The sequence below is a fragment of the Plectropomus leopardus genome, chromosome 3 (assembly GCF_026936395.1).
Source record: "Plectropomus leopardus strain MGB_pleo_1.0 chromosome 3, ASM2693639v1, whole genome shotgun sequence".
NCBI lineage: Eukaryota > Metazoa > Chordata > Actinopteri > Perciformes > Serranidae > Plectropomus > Plectropomus leopardus.
The window spans coordinates 14,170,885-14,187,500 of record NC_142178.1 but is presented as its reverse complement, the minus strand read 5'-3'; the positions used below and the strand labels follow the sequence as shown (position 1 = coordinate 14,187,500).

General features: G+C 38.8%; 3 protein-coding genes across 3 annotated transcripts; 2 read left to right on the top strand and 1 right to left on the bottom strand.

Moving 5' to 3' along the window:
- Window positions 1–1,264: 1,264 nt before the first annotated feature.
- On the top strand, window positions 1,265–5,107 carry kpna7 (karyopherin alpha 7 (importin alpha 8)). Its single transcript, XM_042485116.2, has 12 exons — window positions 1,265–1,425; window positions 1,500–1,643; window positions 1,715–1,800; window positions 2,046–2,214; window positions 2,416–2,515; window positions 2,838–2,920; window positions 3,158–3,244; window positions 3,380–3,556; window positions 3,862–4,095; window positions 4,270–4,452; window positions 4,574–4,720; window positions 4,940–5,107. The coding sequence occupies exons 1-12, from the start codon at window positions 1,360–1,362 to the stop codon at window positions 5,024–5,026; spliced, it is 1,563 nt and encodes a 520-aa protein (XP_042341050.1). The 5' UTR covers window positions 1,265–1,359; the 3' UTR covers window positions 5,027–5,107.
- Window positions 5,108–6,584: 1,477 nt separating this feature from the next.
- Window positions 6,585–9,145, top strand: LOC121942636 (ecto-ADP-ribosyltransferase 4-like). The gene is made up of 3 exons (XM_042485898.2): window positions 6,585–6,645; window positions 7,414–7,503; window positions 8,127–9,145. The coding sequence occupies exons 2-3, from the start codon at window positions 7,426–7,428 to the stop codon at window positions 9,027–9,029; spliced, it is 981 nt and encodes a 326-aa protein (XP_042341832.2). The 5' UTR covers window positions 6,585–6,645; window positions 7,414–7,425; the 3' UTR covers window positions 9,030–9,145.
- Window positions 9,146–10,347: 1,202 nt separating this feature from the next.
- On the bottom strand, window positions 10,348–15,983 carry xpa (xeroderma pigmentosum, complementation group A). Its single transcript, XM_042485524.2, has 5 exons — window positions 15,605–15,983; window positions 15,401–15,506; window positions 14,529–14,694; window positions 12,532–12,649; window positions 10,348–11,958 (listed from the first exon to the last, which is right to left on the bottom strand). Exons 1-5 carry the CDS (start codon window positions 15,867–15,869, stop codon window positions 11,804–11,806), a joined length of 810 nt encoding a protein of 269 aa, XP_042341458.2. The 5' UTR covers window positions 15,870–15,983; the 3' UTR covers window positions 10,348–11,803.
- Between the last annotated feature and the right edge of the window lie 633 nt (window positions 15,984–16,616).

The following is a 16,616-nucleotide window of genomic DNA, read 5'->3' as shown; positions in this document are numbered from 1 at the left end:
CCACAAGAATAATCACACTGGAATTTCAAGGCTTATTGTAACATATCTAACATTTTCACTTAATTCTTTGTATTCAGTTATTTTTATGTAGGCTTTTTAGATTTGGATATTATTATCATTATCATTATTATTATTATTATTATTATTATTATTATTATTATTATTATTATTATTATTATTATCATCTACTAGTTGTGCTCTTAAAAATCTTGTATGACTTGAAATTAGGATATGTACTGAAGTAAAAATAGTAATACCCCAGAGTAGAAACACTGTTACAAATAAAAGCCCTGCATTCAAAATGTTACTTAGGTAAAAATGCAAACGTATTAGCTTTAAGATATACTTCAAGTATAACATATAAAGGACCTGTTATACCTGTTGTGGTGTAAATGTAAAATATATACAAGTAGAGGTATATATCAGAGGGAAATGGAAATACTCAAGTAACTCATATCTTTACTTAAACACACACACTCAAACATCACCTTGCTTACAGAATTGCAATATATCTGGAATGATTGTCTCCTAAACTGTGTTGTGGTTTGTACTGTATCTCCAGATTCTTGCCAACACAGCGCCCTACAGCAAAGAAGTGTTGTTGACAGTGAATTCTTATTCACTGAAAATTAAACTGTTGTTTGTATCATTATGGGATTTTTTGAAAACATTTTTCAACATGATGCGAGAAGCAGGTGGCCCCCAGGTAGTTTCATATTATCTAATCTGGCCCCCATTTAAACAAAAAAGTTTGGACACCTCTGCCTTAGCTGAAAGAAAGAAAGAGCAGGGACCCTCTGCTACATATAAAGTATAACATAACAGCCTCAGGATGCAGTATGACGTGTATCTGCTTTGCAGATAATGGAGCAAACTCCACAATTTAAGATGAGTGACTGCAGAAAGCAAAATATGGTGAATTTTTGTGAATGCGTTTTTTCAGACATATTTTAATTTTTGAAAAGATGACTAAAACTTTCAAAATAATTCGGATGCCCCACTGCAGTAACTTTTAGGAACCCCCTGGCGTCCCGGAGTCCCTGTTAAACAAAGATTATAGCTCGGCAGACTGCACGGTACGACGAGTAATTAAGAAAATATATTGAAAACAAAATCGCTGTTACACATATAATGCAAAGAAAGCAGTTAACAGACCTTTGCCGCGCCTCACTGCCGCTGGAGGGAAACGTTACAGGCAGAGCTGCACGTGAATAAATCAAAAGGCGCGTTACATCAATTAAAGCTAATCAGATTCACCTGAGGCAGCTCAGCCTCTTATAACCTCCCTGCGGAAGGTTACACTAAGTTTTCATCTAAATCAAACCGAGTGCACGCGTCCACCGTGCGTAAAAGTCCACTATGCCGACCAAGAACGTTGTTGTGGAGCGGATCTCCAAATTCAAGAACAAGGGCAAAGATCCGGCAGTAAGTTGACGATTACTTTTCAGCCTCGCACGTATTGATATTTTTCACCGACACTGCATCTTAACCTCTTGCAGAAACTCCGAGAGAAAAGGATCACGGTGTGCGTGGAGCTGCGCAAAGCTCACAAGGATGAAAGTTTCCTGAAGAGAAGAAACATCACACTGTCATCTCTCCCGGACGAGGAGGCCCTCTCCCCTACCTACATCTCCAACGAGATGGTCAGTCAAAGAAACCTTTAACGAGCTCGCTCAAACTAATGGAGCCTCTAACGGTGTATATGTCATTAAAGGTGGCCGCTTTACCCATGGAGGAAATCATTAAAGACGTCAACTCCGACTGCAAAGAGGCACAGGCCCGAGGCTGTCAGGCAGCCAGGTGAGCCATTAAAAACAATAATTTGTAGCATTAGATAATGGTTGTGGTTGCATTTAGTGTCAAAATAACAGATTACTGAAAAATATCAGCAAATTTAGGATCACATGGGAATACTGGAAAATTGTATGATGGCCTTTTCTAACACTGTTACATAGACTTATTGTGCTATTTGCAAATCTCTCCAGTGTTTCACCATGAAAACTAATTGATTTTGGAAAAAATTATTTCGTTCACCCTCCTCTCAGGAAGCTGCTGTCTCAGGAGCGTAACCCTCCTCTGAAGGAGATCATAGATGCGGGCCTGCTGTGCCGCTTTGTGTCCTTCCTGTCTATGGATGATGAGCCGACTCTGCAGTTTGAAGCAGCTTGGGCTCTTACAAACATCGCCTCTGGAACATCTTGGCACACTCAACAGGTGTGAGCTCTGTGAAGCACAGGCAGGGCGAGTCTAATGTTTGACATGACTGATGCTGTGTATCTGGAACAGAAGATGATGAATCCTATAAGTGTTGTGCCTCAAAAACAAACTTTTATCTAAATGAACTTCATCACTGAAGGTATACAGATTTTTCTTTGGTGGTTTAAAAGATGACAAAACAGTGTATTTGTGTCTCAGGTGGTGGAGCACGGGGCTGTACCAGCATTCATCGCTTTGCTGGCTTCACCAATGTTGCACATCAGTGAGCAGGCTGTCTGGGCTCTTGGAAACATAGCAGGTAAGATGTTAAATTTATTGTATATTCTCATGTCTGGATTTGAGTTTAAACTGATACAACTGATAAAATAAGGATGGTAGATATGACTGTTTACATAAGGACAAAACTAAGTGGTTGTACACCTGATGGACCACTAACTTGGACTTTAACTAAGCTTTGAAGTAACTCACACTCATGTCAAATGTTAATATGGCTGTTTGTTTTGCACTGTAAGTAAAGGGCTTAGTTTTGAACGCTAAATTGTGGAATGCAGGATCTACACTTATTTCACTTTACACTGTGGTTTGTTGCACCAACATCACAAACCCAACTTCCTTAACAGGTGACGGCGCAGCTTATCGAGACATCCTGATTGACTGCAATGTTATCCCAGCCTTACTTGCCCGCATCTCCCCAGACACACCAGTAAGTCAGACTTTATGTGAAGCTGTATCTAATGGACTATATTTACTCCTCAGACAGGCCTACTATGGTAAAGTTTAGTACTCCAATTTACATGGCACTGTAATTTTTTTTTTTTTTTAAAGTGTAAACTTTGACGTAGTAGAACAAAAGGCAATTTCCCCCACACACATCCCACTTCCCAAGTCTCAGTTTTTTTGCTGCTAAGTCCTGTTGGTCATAATGCTTTCATAACTCCAGATTGGCTACCTGCGTAACCTGACATGGACACTGTCCAACCTGTGTCGAAATAAGAACCCGTTTCCGCCCTTGTCTGCGGTGCTGCAGGTAAGAGAAATCACAGCTCTGCAACAAACAGCCTCACAGGTTGTATCTAGCACCCAATGCCAAAGATTCATTACCCTACCAGAGAGATGCTGTGACACCAGCAGGATGACTGTGCTATAACTGTTGCATCTTCAGGTGCTTCCATCTCTGATCCAGTTGCTCCATCTCAGTGATAAGGACATCTTGTCTGATGCATGCTGGGCCATCTCCTACCTCTCAGACGGTGACAATGACCGCATCGATGTTGTGGTTAAAACTGGCATCGTCCCTCGACTGGTAGAGCTCTTGAGTCATGAAGAGCTCAGTGTCGTGGTAATTTTTTTTTTTTGATCATTCAGCCTTCTTTAATGAACTAAACGTTTTCCAACATTCTGGACTTGAAAAGGTGCCACATGTATGGGTGTTAAAGATCCAACATTCCTGCATGTGAGACACTAAGACCAGATCGCTACTTTAGTTGGACTCCATGTTCATAATTGTTAAATAAGTACTTTAGACTTTCTCTTTCCTTAAAAGCATGGCTACTTGTAGGATTTTCCTCAAAGCTTGTTTTCAAGTTGGTCTTATTCACTGTCCTGTCACTACCTGACATAATCAGTTGCTTGTGTGATCTCCAGACCCCGGCTCTCCGCTCAATCGGGAACATAGTGAGTGGCTCAGACCTGCAAACCCAGGTGGCGGTCGATGCCGGAGTTCTGCAAGCCCTGCCTCAACTGATGAGGCACCCGAAGCCCAGTATACAGAAAGAGGCAGCGTGGGCATTATCCAACATTGCTGCAGGACCCTGCAAGCAAATCCAACAACTCATCACCTGCGGCCTGCTCCCTCCTCTGGTGGAGCAGCTCAGAAATGTGAGTAGATCAGGCATGACTTTTTCTGTCCAGACATGTATACATCTTTTCACAACTTTTCAGTCCATTTGTTTGCAGTCTCTTAATGCAGTAGCTAGCAGGAACATCTTCACAGTTTTCACTGGACAGCAACAAATGTTCTGTGAGGAAAAAGCTGATTGTATTTTTTATCAGGGAGACTTCAAAACTCAAAGGGAGGCAGTGTGGGCGGTGACAAACTTTACCAGTGGCGGCACTGTGGAGCAGGTGGTCCATCTGGTGCAGAGCGGGGCCCTGGAGGCCATCATCAACCTGTTGCAGGTCAAAGATGCTAAAGTCATCCTGGTCATACTGGATGCCATCAACAACATGTTCATGGTGAGTGGGGGGGGGGGGGGGGGGCTTTTTTTTCTTTTTTTTCTTTTTTTTTTTTTTGCACTTGATTAGTTTCAAACTTGAAATGGTCAGATGATTTAGGTAACTGTACGTGGCTATTCAGGCAGCAGAGAAACTCGGTGAGACGGAGAAACTCAGCCTGCTGGTTGAAGAGCTGGGAGGACTGGACCGCATTGAGATGCTGCAAAACCATGACAACCACATGGTGTACCAGGCTGCTCATAACCTCATCGAGAGGTACTTTGGTGACGTAAGTAGCAGAATGAAGACTAATTTCCTACATAATATTTAGAGTACATCGAGATTTGACGACATTTAGGTACTTTTTTTTCTTCAGACTCATGGAAAACTTAACAATAGGTTTATTCCATATCTGAAATCAAGGAGTACTTCTAACACTTAGAAGGGTTCCAACATGATGTCTGTGTATTTGCAGCTTCAAAATCTGACAACTTCTTTTCTCTCCTAGGATGAGGTCGTGGGAGTCAAAGTTGACAGTACTGATGATGCTTTTGTATTTAAGGCCCCTGATGTTCAGAGAACCTTTGAATTTTAAACTTAAATATTTGTATGTATTGTATGTATTTGTGTTTTTTGATCATTCACATTGAAAGAAAATAAAGGTTGTAAACATTTACTGTTAGTGGAAGTATATTTGCATCTAAATGTTAAATGTAGACAAAATTTAAATTGAGTCAAAAGGTTACAATGTGATCTATGGTTTTGAAAAGTTCCAGAAGATGTGTTAAAGAATCTAAACTTTTATAGTGCTTCATAATTACTTTTTGTGTAGCCAAAATAATACTTGATGGTCCACTACCATGAAAGATAATTCCACTGAAGTGTATTTTCAAAAGTCAATCAACTATTTGAGTGATAAATTGAATTTGCTGACCTATTATTTATTTATTTATTTATTTATTTATTTTATTTTTTTTAACTGAGCAATGACTAAGAAAGCAGCTGTGCAAGTGCAAGGTACTTCCCAAAGAAAATACTCTCACTTGGTGGTTAAACATGTATTTCACCAGAGTGGTGACTTTTACTAAGTTTCAGTTTTGACTTCCTTGTAGATAAAAATGCAAACTTAACTTTTCCATTCAGAAGCAATGGGAATGACTTTATGCTTGAAAAAATGATAGTATACACATTAGCCCTGCAAATAGTCCAGCAACCTATTCCTGGTGTTCCCTGCATTCGCCCAATGACAGCTGGAATAAGATCCAGCCCCCCACACCGCGACCCTTACAAGGACAAGCTGTTACGGACAATGAATATTTGGTTTAACTGATGACAGAATATAAAGGGGAAAATTTAAATACACAGCTGTTTTGGTTTAAGAAAATAAGGTAAATAAATTATTAGGTAAACAACCCAACAAATGTCAATTTATGATCGAACAGAAATGTAAATGAGTTAATTGGTACAAATGACCCTATTGGTATGGCTGAATTACCTAATGGAAATAATATAGAATATGCTAAACTGGTTTTAAAAAAAATAAAAAAAAAACTGGTTGGTGACCTGGTAGTTATGCTCCTGAGTAAATGTTACTGGCTGTGCACCAGATTGACCCAGTGCTGGATTCAAAAATTGACCCAAAATTGAATAAGTATTTTTCTGTAGAGACTTTGGTTTTGTCTAACAGGTTTGATTTCACAATTTAAAGGTTTTCTCCAATGTCTCTCGTTAATATGAAGTTCTAGTAGCATCTATCCATGCAGATAGTTTTTTTAATTCAACATTATCTGATAATTCTGCCTTCACTTTGATACAATGGAGGATAATAGTTTGCTGCACTCAAAAAATACATTGATATGTAATTATAAAAATTGTGTAGTCAGCAGTTTTCATTCTGGCATTTCTGCAGTGTAAGTTATTTCTGCATTTTCTCACATTTCAAGACCTTTGTAAGTAAAACCAAAACTAACTACATGGGAGAATCCAATGTGAAGTAAGTTTGTAATTTGGGTGAGCTGACCCATTAACCTTGCAACTTTCATCTTTTGGAGCTGATCTAAAAATATCTGGGAAAATTCTTGGTAAATACATGAGTAGATGTGTTGGCTGACCCCGCCCCTGATCTGACACAGTATAAGAAAAGATGACTGGCATCATACAGATTTAGGAGCTCATTGACTCAGACGGTCACAGCACCATCTGCATCATCACCTGGTAAGATCAAATGAAATGATTCTTTTTCAAACTGTTTGGTTTGTATTTCCTGCATTATGAATATGTCATGAGTAGATATTACAATTGCCACATGACATAAGTTAAAATGTAGCCTTGATTTTTGGGAGATACTGAAAGTAATTTAAAAAATGATTAGAAAGGTATTTTAAAAATACAGCCATAACAGTACACAATACTTCAAATATGGATGCTGCTGCAAAGAAGCTACAATTTCTAAAACACTGATGCTTCACACACATTCAAACCGGCAGCTCAGATCTATGCAGTCAGTTTCGAGATGAACCCCCAAGATTAGTGTCACCAATTCAGTGTCTGAACAAATCACTCCCTTTCTGATCCAGAGTTATGAAAAATAATAATAATAATATTAAATTTTTTTTTTTTTTCAGAATTAGTGTATAGAGTTAATTCTTAAGTTATGGCCAAAAACCTGTTATTTTTTTCGAGGTCACAGTGACCTTAGATCTTTAACTATCAAAATCGAATCTGTTCTTTTTTGAGTCCAAGTGGACATTTGTGTCCCTCAAGGTGCTCTTGAGACATCACTCTCACAGGATAGGGATGGATAACCAGAAAACATAATGTCTCTGGTCGATTCTATTGCCAGCACAGAGACATCAAAATGTCTCCGGCGCTAATAGATATTTATTCTGACTAATGGATTACTGTTCGATTAAAGAAGGCCCTGTGGTTTATATACTGTGTAAGACAGGAGGAGTAAATGCATACTTTTTTTTTGTTCTTTAGGTATCTTCAATAATGTTGAAAGACAGTGTGTTAATGTTTATCGCCCTCTGCTTCCTCTGTGTAAGGATAAGACCTCTCTCTGCAAATATGGTAAGATAACACATACATACAGTAACATGCCACTAATATCTACTGATGCTATAATGTTTCACCATCTTGTAAAATAATATTTTTGTATCCTGAATAGTTAAGTAAAGAACATTATGATTATTGTAACTCCCTTCTTTTTGGTCTACCTCTCACATCCCTCCGTAAACTTCAGCCGGCCAAGAACTCTGTCGCTTGCATCATCAGCAAAACCCCCTCCATTAATCACAACACCCCCATCTTCATTGGCTCAAATACTGCATTAATTATGAGACATTGATCCTCACCTTTAAGGCTATCCAAAACTTCGCTCCTCTGTACCTTTATGACATCCTTAACAACACACCCCATTTTTAAACTTATTCCGTTTGATCCTTATTCAGCTTGATCTGGCCACACTAAACCTTTGTGCATAATGATTTTATACACTGTAAATTTGTCCCCCTAATTTAATTGATCTGTTGTCACACTGTATTTTATTTACTCAGCCTTGTAAGGTGACCTTGAGTGTTTTGAAAACACTTACATTACTGATTTAATTAAAACTGTTTAAACTCACATGGTTAGTGTTATTATTGTGTAAAATCCATTATCTTTATAAAACTACGTGTTTTATGTTTCTACAGTTGCCAGAACAGGATGCTGAAAATCCTCTTTTGAAAAGCTCTGATGTCCAAAAGGTGGATTTTGTGACATCGTCTCCACAGGACGCTACAGTGAAACCATCTTTAGCTTCTGCAGAACCTGTAAATGTTCACAACGCCTCCACAAATGCCACACTGAAGTCCTCGACTACCTCAGCACGCAGCCTGTCACGTCTCCTCAGAATCCCTCTGAGCTTGTCTCCGGACTCTGTCGATGACATGTACTACGGCTGCTCCCAAAAGATGCTGATCAAAGTGAAGCGTTACTACCTCCCCAGGAGCACCAGGGAAGGTCTCCACACCACGTACACTAAACTCTGCGCCCTCAAAGCCATGAAGAATAAGGACATCTATGACCCGCTGTCCTGGAATCACTTCAGGGCTCTGTGCACCTACACAGCAGGGTCATATGACGACCTGAACCGCGCAGTCCGCAGTGAGAAAGCTTTCTACAAGACATCGTTTGGATTCCATGCCCTCCACTTCTTGCTGTCTGACGCCATCCGGCTCCTCAAACTCAACCAAAGAAGCTGCTACACCACCTACCGCAGAAGCAAACTGCTCTTCAGCGGCGAATCTGGTCAAACCATCCGCTTCGGCTCCTTCGCCTCCAGCTCCCTCAACAAGGGCCTGCGTCAGTTTGGAAGGAGAACCTGCTTTGAGATCTACACGTGCTACGGCGCCTACCTCAAGTCTTATTCGGAGTTTGACTCAGACGAGGACGAAGTACTGATACCTCCGTATGAGATGTTTAATATTGTCTCTGTGGACTTGTCAGGAGGGAACGATTTACAGTGTGATGTTTTCTACAAGCTGGAGACTGCTGGAGTTTACAGCAGCCTCAACTGTCAGGCTGTAGAGCATTTTAAAAGCAGGAGTGTTTAATTATAACACTGTATTGTTTTAATACATCAGACTAATGATTTTAATCGCATCCGAACCCTCCTCTTAGCTATATTTTTATTTACTGTATTGGATTTATTAAAATTATTATTTTTTTTAATTGAGTGTTCATTCTTGACTTTGGAAGCAAAATGTTCTCACCACATAATTTCCAGTAAGTTGCTGTTCTGGAGCTTAAGGTAGTATAATATGATCTTCCACAGAAGGTGGAGTTAGCCCAGCTGTTCACTGCAGTTGTAGCACTTCAAGGACTTCTCCTACTTATAAAACAGTGAGGAAGGAAGTTGCAATTTTTAATGAAAATTCTATTAAATTCGAGAAACAAACACAATCCTACATTTAATTTAGAAAAAGTGTCCTTAACAGTAAGATACATAAAGAAATTAACTATGGAATATTGTCCAAAAAAAGCAAGCTTAAAAGACCATAAAAACTTGAGTCTGATTATATATAAATATATTATCAATGTATTGATAAAATCTATAAATGCTAACCACTTCAGGAACAACAAAATACCACTTACAAAATACTGCTCAGTAAATGTAACCATAAACAAAAATTAACATTACAAATAGCCGTTCCCCAGCAGAGCACGGCTCAACTAACGTTAATGTCCCTAGACCCCTGATGTCCCTGCAGCTGAATTGGTCCCCGGACTCACACCATGAATAAGATTACAATTGGGAAAGTGTTGGTCAGGGCAATATATCACAATATTATATCTATCTGAATGATTTCCTGATGAGCTTTAGATTTTGGATATTGTAGGTCTTGTGTTTTTTTCCCTGGATTTAAAGGCTGCATTTCAGCACAGTGATGTGATTTTCTGGACTCACCAGACTTTTCTAGATGTTCTATTATTTGCCTTTACCCATTATATTCACATGATGATGATAATTATTTATCAGAAATCTCATTGTTTATTTATTATGTAAAAGCACTAATAGTCAACCCTATAATGCTGTAGCAATACTGATATCCAGGTAATTGGTAAAAAAAAAAGAAGTCATATTTGACTTTCTCCATATTACTAGGACAGAGACATGACTGCAGCTTGTGCAAAAACACAAACAAACAAAGAAAAAAAAAAAAAAAACAGATGCAAACGTGGCCTGGACTGTTTTAAGAATGTTAAGACTTCCTAGTAAGTCTCAAAAGTTGAAAATACGAACAAATTAATCTCAATAATTTTAATGGAAATGTCTGAATAAAAGTGAAATAAAGCTAAATAAAAAAATGACTGAATGTTTCATAACAACTTCTACATAACATAAAAAAATCTTTTACAAAGACATAAACGCAATTTTCACATTTTTAATGTCACTGTAGTATTAGAAGTAATTTATTGGTCATCTCTGGGTTTGATAAGTAAAGTCAATGCAGAGGTGCGTAAACCTGCATTCTATCTAAAGGCCAGCAGGGGGCGACTCCACCAGAAGTCCAAAAAACAAGAGCTCCAGCTGTACAGACGTCAATGAGAGGATTATCTCACTTGTCACTTAACTTATTGCTTCAGTAAACATTTTACTCATGAGTTTTATGGTCTAAATCACCAGTTTTAAGTCTTCTTCAGTACAGCATGATGTTCATTTTGTAAATTATAGCCCCATTTAGAATGAAACGGGCGATGCATGAAGGTTTGCTTTGATGCTTGGCTTCCTTGTGAATGACAAATCAGGCGTGCATAGTGTCCTCTGGCTCTCACACAGATCTCACTCCTCCACTGCTCCAGCCTCTCGTCCAAATACAGTCCTTTGTGTCTCCAAAAAAAAAAACAAAAAAAAAAAAACGCAAGATGGTAATGGCCAAAATGCCAAACTTGAGGCTTCACAACGGTAGTCCACAAACCAATGGGTGACGTCAAAGTGGCCAAGTCCAGTATTTTATGCAGTGTTTGGTAGTATCTGGATGGTGACAGCCTGTCTCTTTACAGCTGATGCTGAAGTATGAAACATGAGTCCACAGAAGTATTTCTCAGCAGATATCTCGTCTGAATAATTTTCCAGCAACTTCAGAGCGGACTGAGGTCTACGCACAAGTGCATCTTTGTCCAAGAATAGGTGAAAGACCAATGTCTTCAATTATAATTGGAAAGTGATGTCATGAAGTGAACAGTGAGAGGAAATTGAGCAAGGAGGACATCCCCAATAACAAAATGTTTTAAATCTATCACCAGAATGCATCTGCATTAAGCAACAATAACAAATTTGACCTGTTGCCACAAAGCTGAGAGGGAGTGTAGTTAAATTCACGTTTTTGTCCATGGAAGCAGTTTTTATTCTCGCTGGTCATTCTGGTTTCAGTCATAAAGCAGCAACTACAATTCTTTTTTTTTTTTTACGCAAGACGGTATATTCAAGTTTCAGTATCGTGCCTTCCTTTATTTGCCCACTGCTAGAGGGAATCTCTATGCATGACAAAAAACAGGAAGTGCAGCATGAGGCAGCGGACTGGAAAGACAATCTGCTAAAAATATACCAAGTTCAAGCTGAGGTCAGTAACTGTTGTTTTAAATAGAAATTAATACGGACCAATAACAGCCTGTGTGTGTCCCACAGGACTGATTTTGGCCCCTTGTTCGTGATCGAGATGGAGTGTTTTGTTAACAAATACCCGTAGAAAAACAGACATAAAAAGAATACAGCTGAAAGGTTTTTGAGAGGCGTGGTTCCCCACAGAAGCACCAAATTTCTCCTCAGACTGAACCTGTACCTGTCAGTGTGTGCGTGCGTGTGTGTGTGTGTGTGTGTGTGTATCTACATCTTCTCGTAGGTGAGTTCATGTCCGCAGGTGGTGCAGGTTTTCTTGTAGAGGTCCTCCTCTGGATCCACCACCTCCTCTGGTCCGTACTGATGCTGGTGAACGCTGGTGTCTTTGGTCCACATGCTGCTCCTCACCGCCCTGCGCAGCTCTGACACACAAACACACTCTACATGAAACACCCTCACTTACACACTCCTACAGCTTAAGGAAAGTTATATTTAAGACTTTTTTAAATGTCACCATTTTTCCAATAACCAAAACTGAAAAAAAATCAACAAAATAAAAACAAACACCTTTTTTTTTAAAAATTTGAACTTTTGTCCAAATGTTAATTGTTGCATAAAATATTCCAGTCCAGTGAAAAAGTTAGAACTGATTAGAACTGGGAAATACTTGGCTTTTGTTGGGGAGATTTCTTTGTGATTTTTAATTTAAATAATTAGAAGTTACCATTTATTTTGAAAGTTCACAATGCAACATCACAACAAAAAAGACACATAAACTAACACTTGCCATGCCAGAGCATTTTTAAGACTTTTGAAATGCTGATACTGACATTTTAATACCAATTAATGCCTTATTTTTATATTAATGAATTCAACGCATTTTAAGACTTTTTAAGGACCGGCGGGAACCTTGCATACAGGTGCTATCCACCTGACGCTCGTCCTACATTTTATCTGTTAATGTAACTGACTTTGGGCTCAAACAGGAAACTGACCTTTGACCTTCTTGTTGAAGCGTTTCTGTTTCTGCACCTCTTTGTTCTCTTCCCTGGTCTCTTTGGCCTCCTCCAGGGCCTCCTCTGAACCCCACACCTCCATACATCTCTTCACCACCTGCGTTCCCAAACAGACACAGACACACAGTTCACATGGACTCAATGTCACATACAGAATAAGCATTTGACATTTGTTTGTGGCTTTGATTTAAAACAACAATTCAATTAATTATTCATTAACATATTTTTTTATTATTTTGTCAGAGCACGGTTCAAAAGCAAATTTGATTTAAATCACAATGACATCAAAAAGATGACTGACTGACTGGTTTGTTTGCAGCTTAATAATATATATATATATATATATATATAATCTTTCAATGCTTTTTGGACATTCTATGCAATTCCCACTCATCTGCTGACCAAAGAATTTTCATGAATACAGAAGGGGAGGCGATGGCATATCAGAAGGAGATATCTATATGGACACTCTCACATGGACAATATTTAAACACTCATATACTAGGGACAAAGTGTGGAGACTTGTGGCAGTGGTGCGAACACTTTTTTTTTTTTTTGTCAGTGCTTAAATCCTGATTTACTTTTAGTCTATCATTCACTAGTGCTCTTGTCTATTTGTTTTTGTTCTGTCTTTTGGTGTTATTCAATCCTTATTTCTTCTCTTTTCTTTTCTCTCTCTTTTGTCTGGTGTTCTTTTGGGGATTGTGATATCTGTGGTGTGCTTTGTGTCACAAAAAAAATTAAACTGCAATAAAAGCATGCTTTATGTTCATTTTTACTGACATGGTCCCTGACGATCCCTGCGAAATTTATAATGGAGATAGCAAAGAGAAGGACAAAATAGATGAAAGTCTAGAAAAAGACAAAGAAAGTGTCAATAACTTCATGAGGAAAACATTTTTCCCAAACTACATCAGTTACGAGCTTTGGAAACCGTGCGTGTATATAAAGGTTCTGTATACCACATTCAGAGCAGTAATACTGCAGCAATCCACTATTGCTCTGTTAAGACACAGTGGAAATATGGCGTCCCGGGCAGAGAATGAGGTCATGCTTCCTCTGTGTGTTTTGTAATCTGAGCTTCTCTGTTTGTTGTGGTAAACCGGTCTCGCTGTACATGTTTGTGCGTATCCCTCTAGCTCGCTTATTGTCGCCGCTTTGCGCTGTGCTCATGTGGCTGTCCCTGCTGATATTAGGATGGCATCCTCACAGTATTTTAGGGTTCTGCAGGACTCATGTTTGATCTAAGGCATGCAGGTGTTTGCATGTATGTTTAGTTAATTAGAGTATAAGTTTAAATTAAAAATAAAGTAATTCTATTAATTAATAAGGCAGTTTATTAAAATTCTGTGACTTATGGAGAAGGGGTGGAATTAAATAAATTTGTACTTCTCACTCCTTTTCATATATGTGAACCAAGTCATCGTGTGTTTGACCGTTTCTTTTGCTTTATGTATTCACTGTCTGTAAATACTTGTTTGTATAATCATTTCTCTATTTTCTTTTACATGTTAGAAATAAATAAATAAATGAAAAAGACTGAAAAATGTAGCGCCCACCCTCCAGCTCTGCCCCGGTTAACACTGTCAGAACTGTTACCGTTATTTAACAGTGTTGGAGTTAGCACCGTTAGCTGCTGGCTGCCGTTTCAGCCACCTCCAGGTTGAAAATTCATATACTTTTAAATTTGCCATGGGGCCCCTTTAAATGTTAATTTATGTATACTGTAACATCACTATGTAATACTTTTTACATTTCAGTTAAATGTACTTTTTAGAGCAGTTATAGCATGCTGCACTTATTTTAGAGTAACCAAACCATTACTCCTGCTAAACGTTGATAAAAGTATATATGGAAAAAAACTGATTTTGACATTTTGCCCACAACCACACCATCTGCTCACACACACACACACACACACACACACACACACACACACACACACACACACACAGACACACACACAGTGTCAGTACCTGTAGTTTGAGGTAGAGTTTCATGTCTCCCCAGCGTGGGTTATGAGGGTTCTTCTTCAGTATGAACCTGAGCGGAGGCTCTCTCTTGTCCAGGTCACAGTCCTTCAGCAGGTACTGCTGTTTGGCCTCCGTTCTGGAGATCAGCTTATGCTTCTCGTCATTGTCTCTGAGGGACGAACGGCTTTCATTTAATTGATTTTCAGTCAATGTGATTGTAAAAAAAAAAAAAAAAAGTTATGATCTGAGTAAATCTGCAACCACTGATCTAATAATTTGTTACTTTTCAACTATTTAAGTAATTGCAAACTAACCTGAATATCAATTAATAATTTCAAGTGATTTTTAAGTAAAAGAAAACATCAGAATTCTCTGATTCAAGCTTCTTATATATGAATATTTCTGCTTTCTTTGACAGTAAGCTGAATATCTATCAAAGCAGACATTTGAGAATGTGATGAAAGACTCATATTTTTGGCAAGCATACCGTGACATCCATGACTCTATCTTTTATAATTCAGAAACACTGTTGGCATGATATTCTTTAATGTGACTGTATCACATTATACAGGAATTCTGGCCAGAGCTGAATAATAACTTCAGAAAAACACTTCATATATATATATATATATATATATATATATATATATATATATATATATATATATATATATATATATATAAAGTTATTATAACCAATTTGGGACTTGAGGGCAAAGAGTTGAGACTTAATAGTGAAGAGTGAAAAGAGAAATTAGCCTACCAGGTGCAACCTCTGGTGTGCACGTTTTTGTGTCATGCTCAAAAAAGCCATTAAACAAACATCAAACACCTGCAGTTTTTGCGTGTGTGTGTGTGTGTGTGTGTGTGTGTGCCTGTATTTATCACACACAGGCAGGTCAAAGCTGTTGCTGAGGAACGAGTCCATGAAGGGTTTTTGACAGTCTTCACACACCAGGTAGTCTGGCTCGATCACCGGAGCTGGAGAGAAAAACACACACACACACACACACTCAGCACACATGTCAATAAGCATGATGCATGCAGACACTAAAGTCACCAAACACACACATACACACCTGGCTGGTGCACAACCCTCTTGATCCTCTGCTCCTCCTCTCCGTCCTCGTCCTCCTCGATGAAGAAACCCGCACCGGAGTCGATGGTCTTGGAGACTTTGGCCGACGTTGCGCCCTCGATAGCGGACAGAGAGCGGCTCGCCAGTCGGGCTTGTCGGAGCATCAACGCCCGCTGCCGGTTCCGCTCGATCTTCGCCCGCATCGCTGCAGAGAGCTGGGCTTTGGGAGCGGCTGAGTCCTCTCCCTGTGACTGTGGAGGCTCCATGCTGCTCCCTCAGACAGAGATCACCACAAAACAGTGAATGAAATCACTCCAGCAGTGTCTTTTCCCATTGGACTGTTGTTACAAAATATACAGCTGAACGCTTCCGGTTGCTTTTCTTCTTCTCTTTCTTAATTTTGAATATTAGGCGCATTACCGCCACCCTCTGTTTGTAAATGTGAAGGACCGGAGACTTCACCTACTCATTAGTGCTACATTAGTGGTTAATACAGTCAAAGTCTCCTGCATCTGCCACCTGACAAGTTCATCACTGTCTCTTCACATTGAAAACTTAAATTCATGCTTAAATTATTATTATTATTATTATTATTATTATTTTAATATATTATTATTTTTATTATTATTATTATAAAACCTGTTTTGTTGGTTATTTTACACAATCTCTGAACAATGACTTCTAACTCTTCTTAAATAGGCAGTCGTGGCCACAAGTCCTAAAAAAAATCACATAGAAAAAGACAGCCAGGAATGCAGCCATTAATTTGTCTCTTTTGCTCTGGCCTTTGTCGTGGATGAGGAACAGACATTCATAAAAAGTTTGAGGTCATTTTGAACCAAAGCATGCAGATAAATTTTGTACCTCTACTAAAGATATGCAAAATTATAAGACAAGATGATCTATGCATATGTATGCAGAATCTGTAGGCAATGGCAAGAATGAGCAATTGGAAGCATTCTGGTTTCCGTCTGTTTGTGGTCATGTCTGAGCAGGCTTGGTTGCCTGCAGTT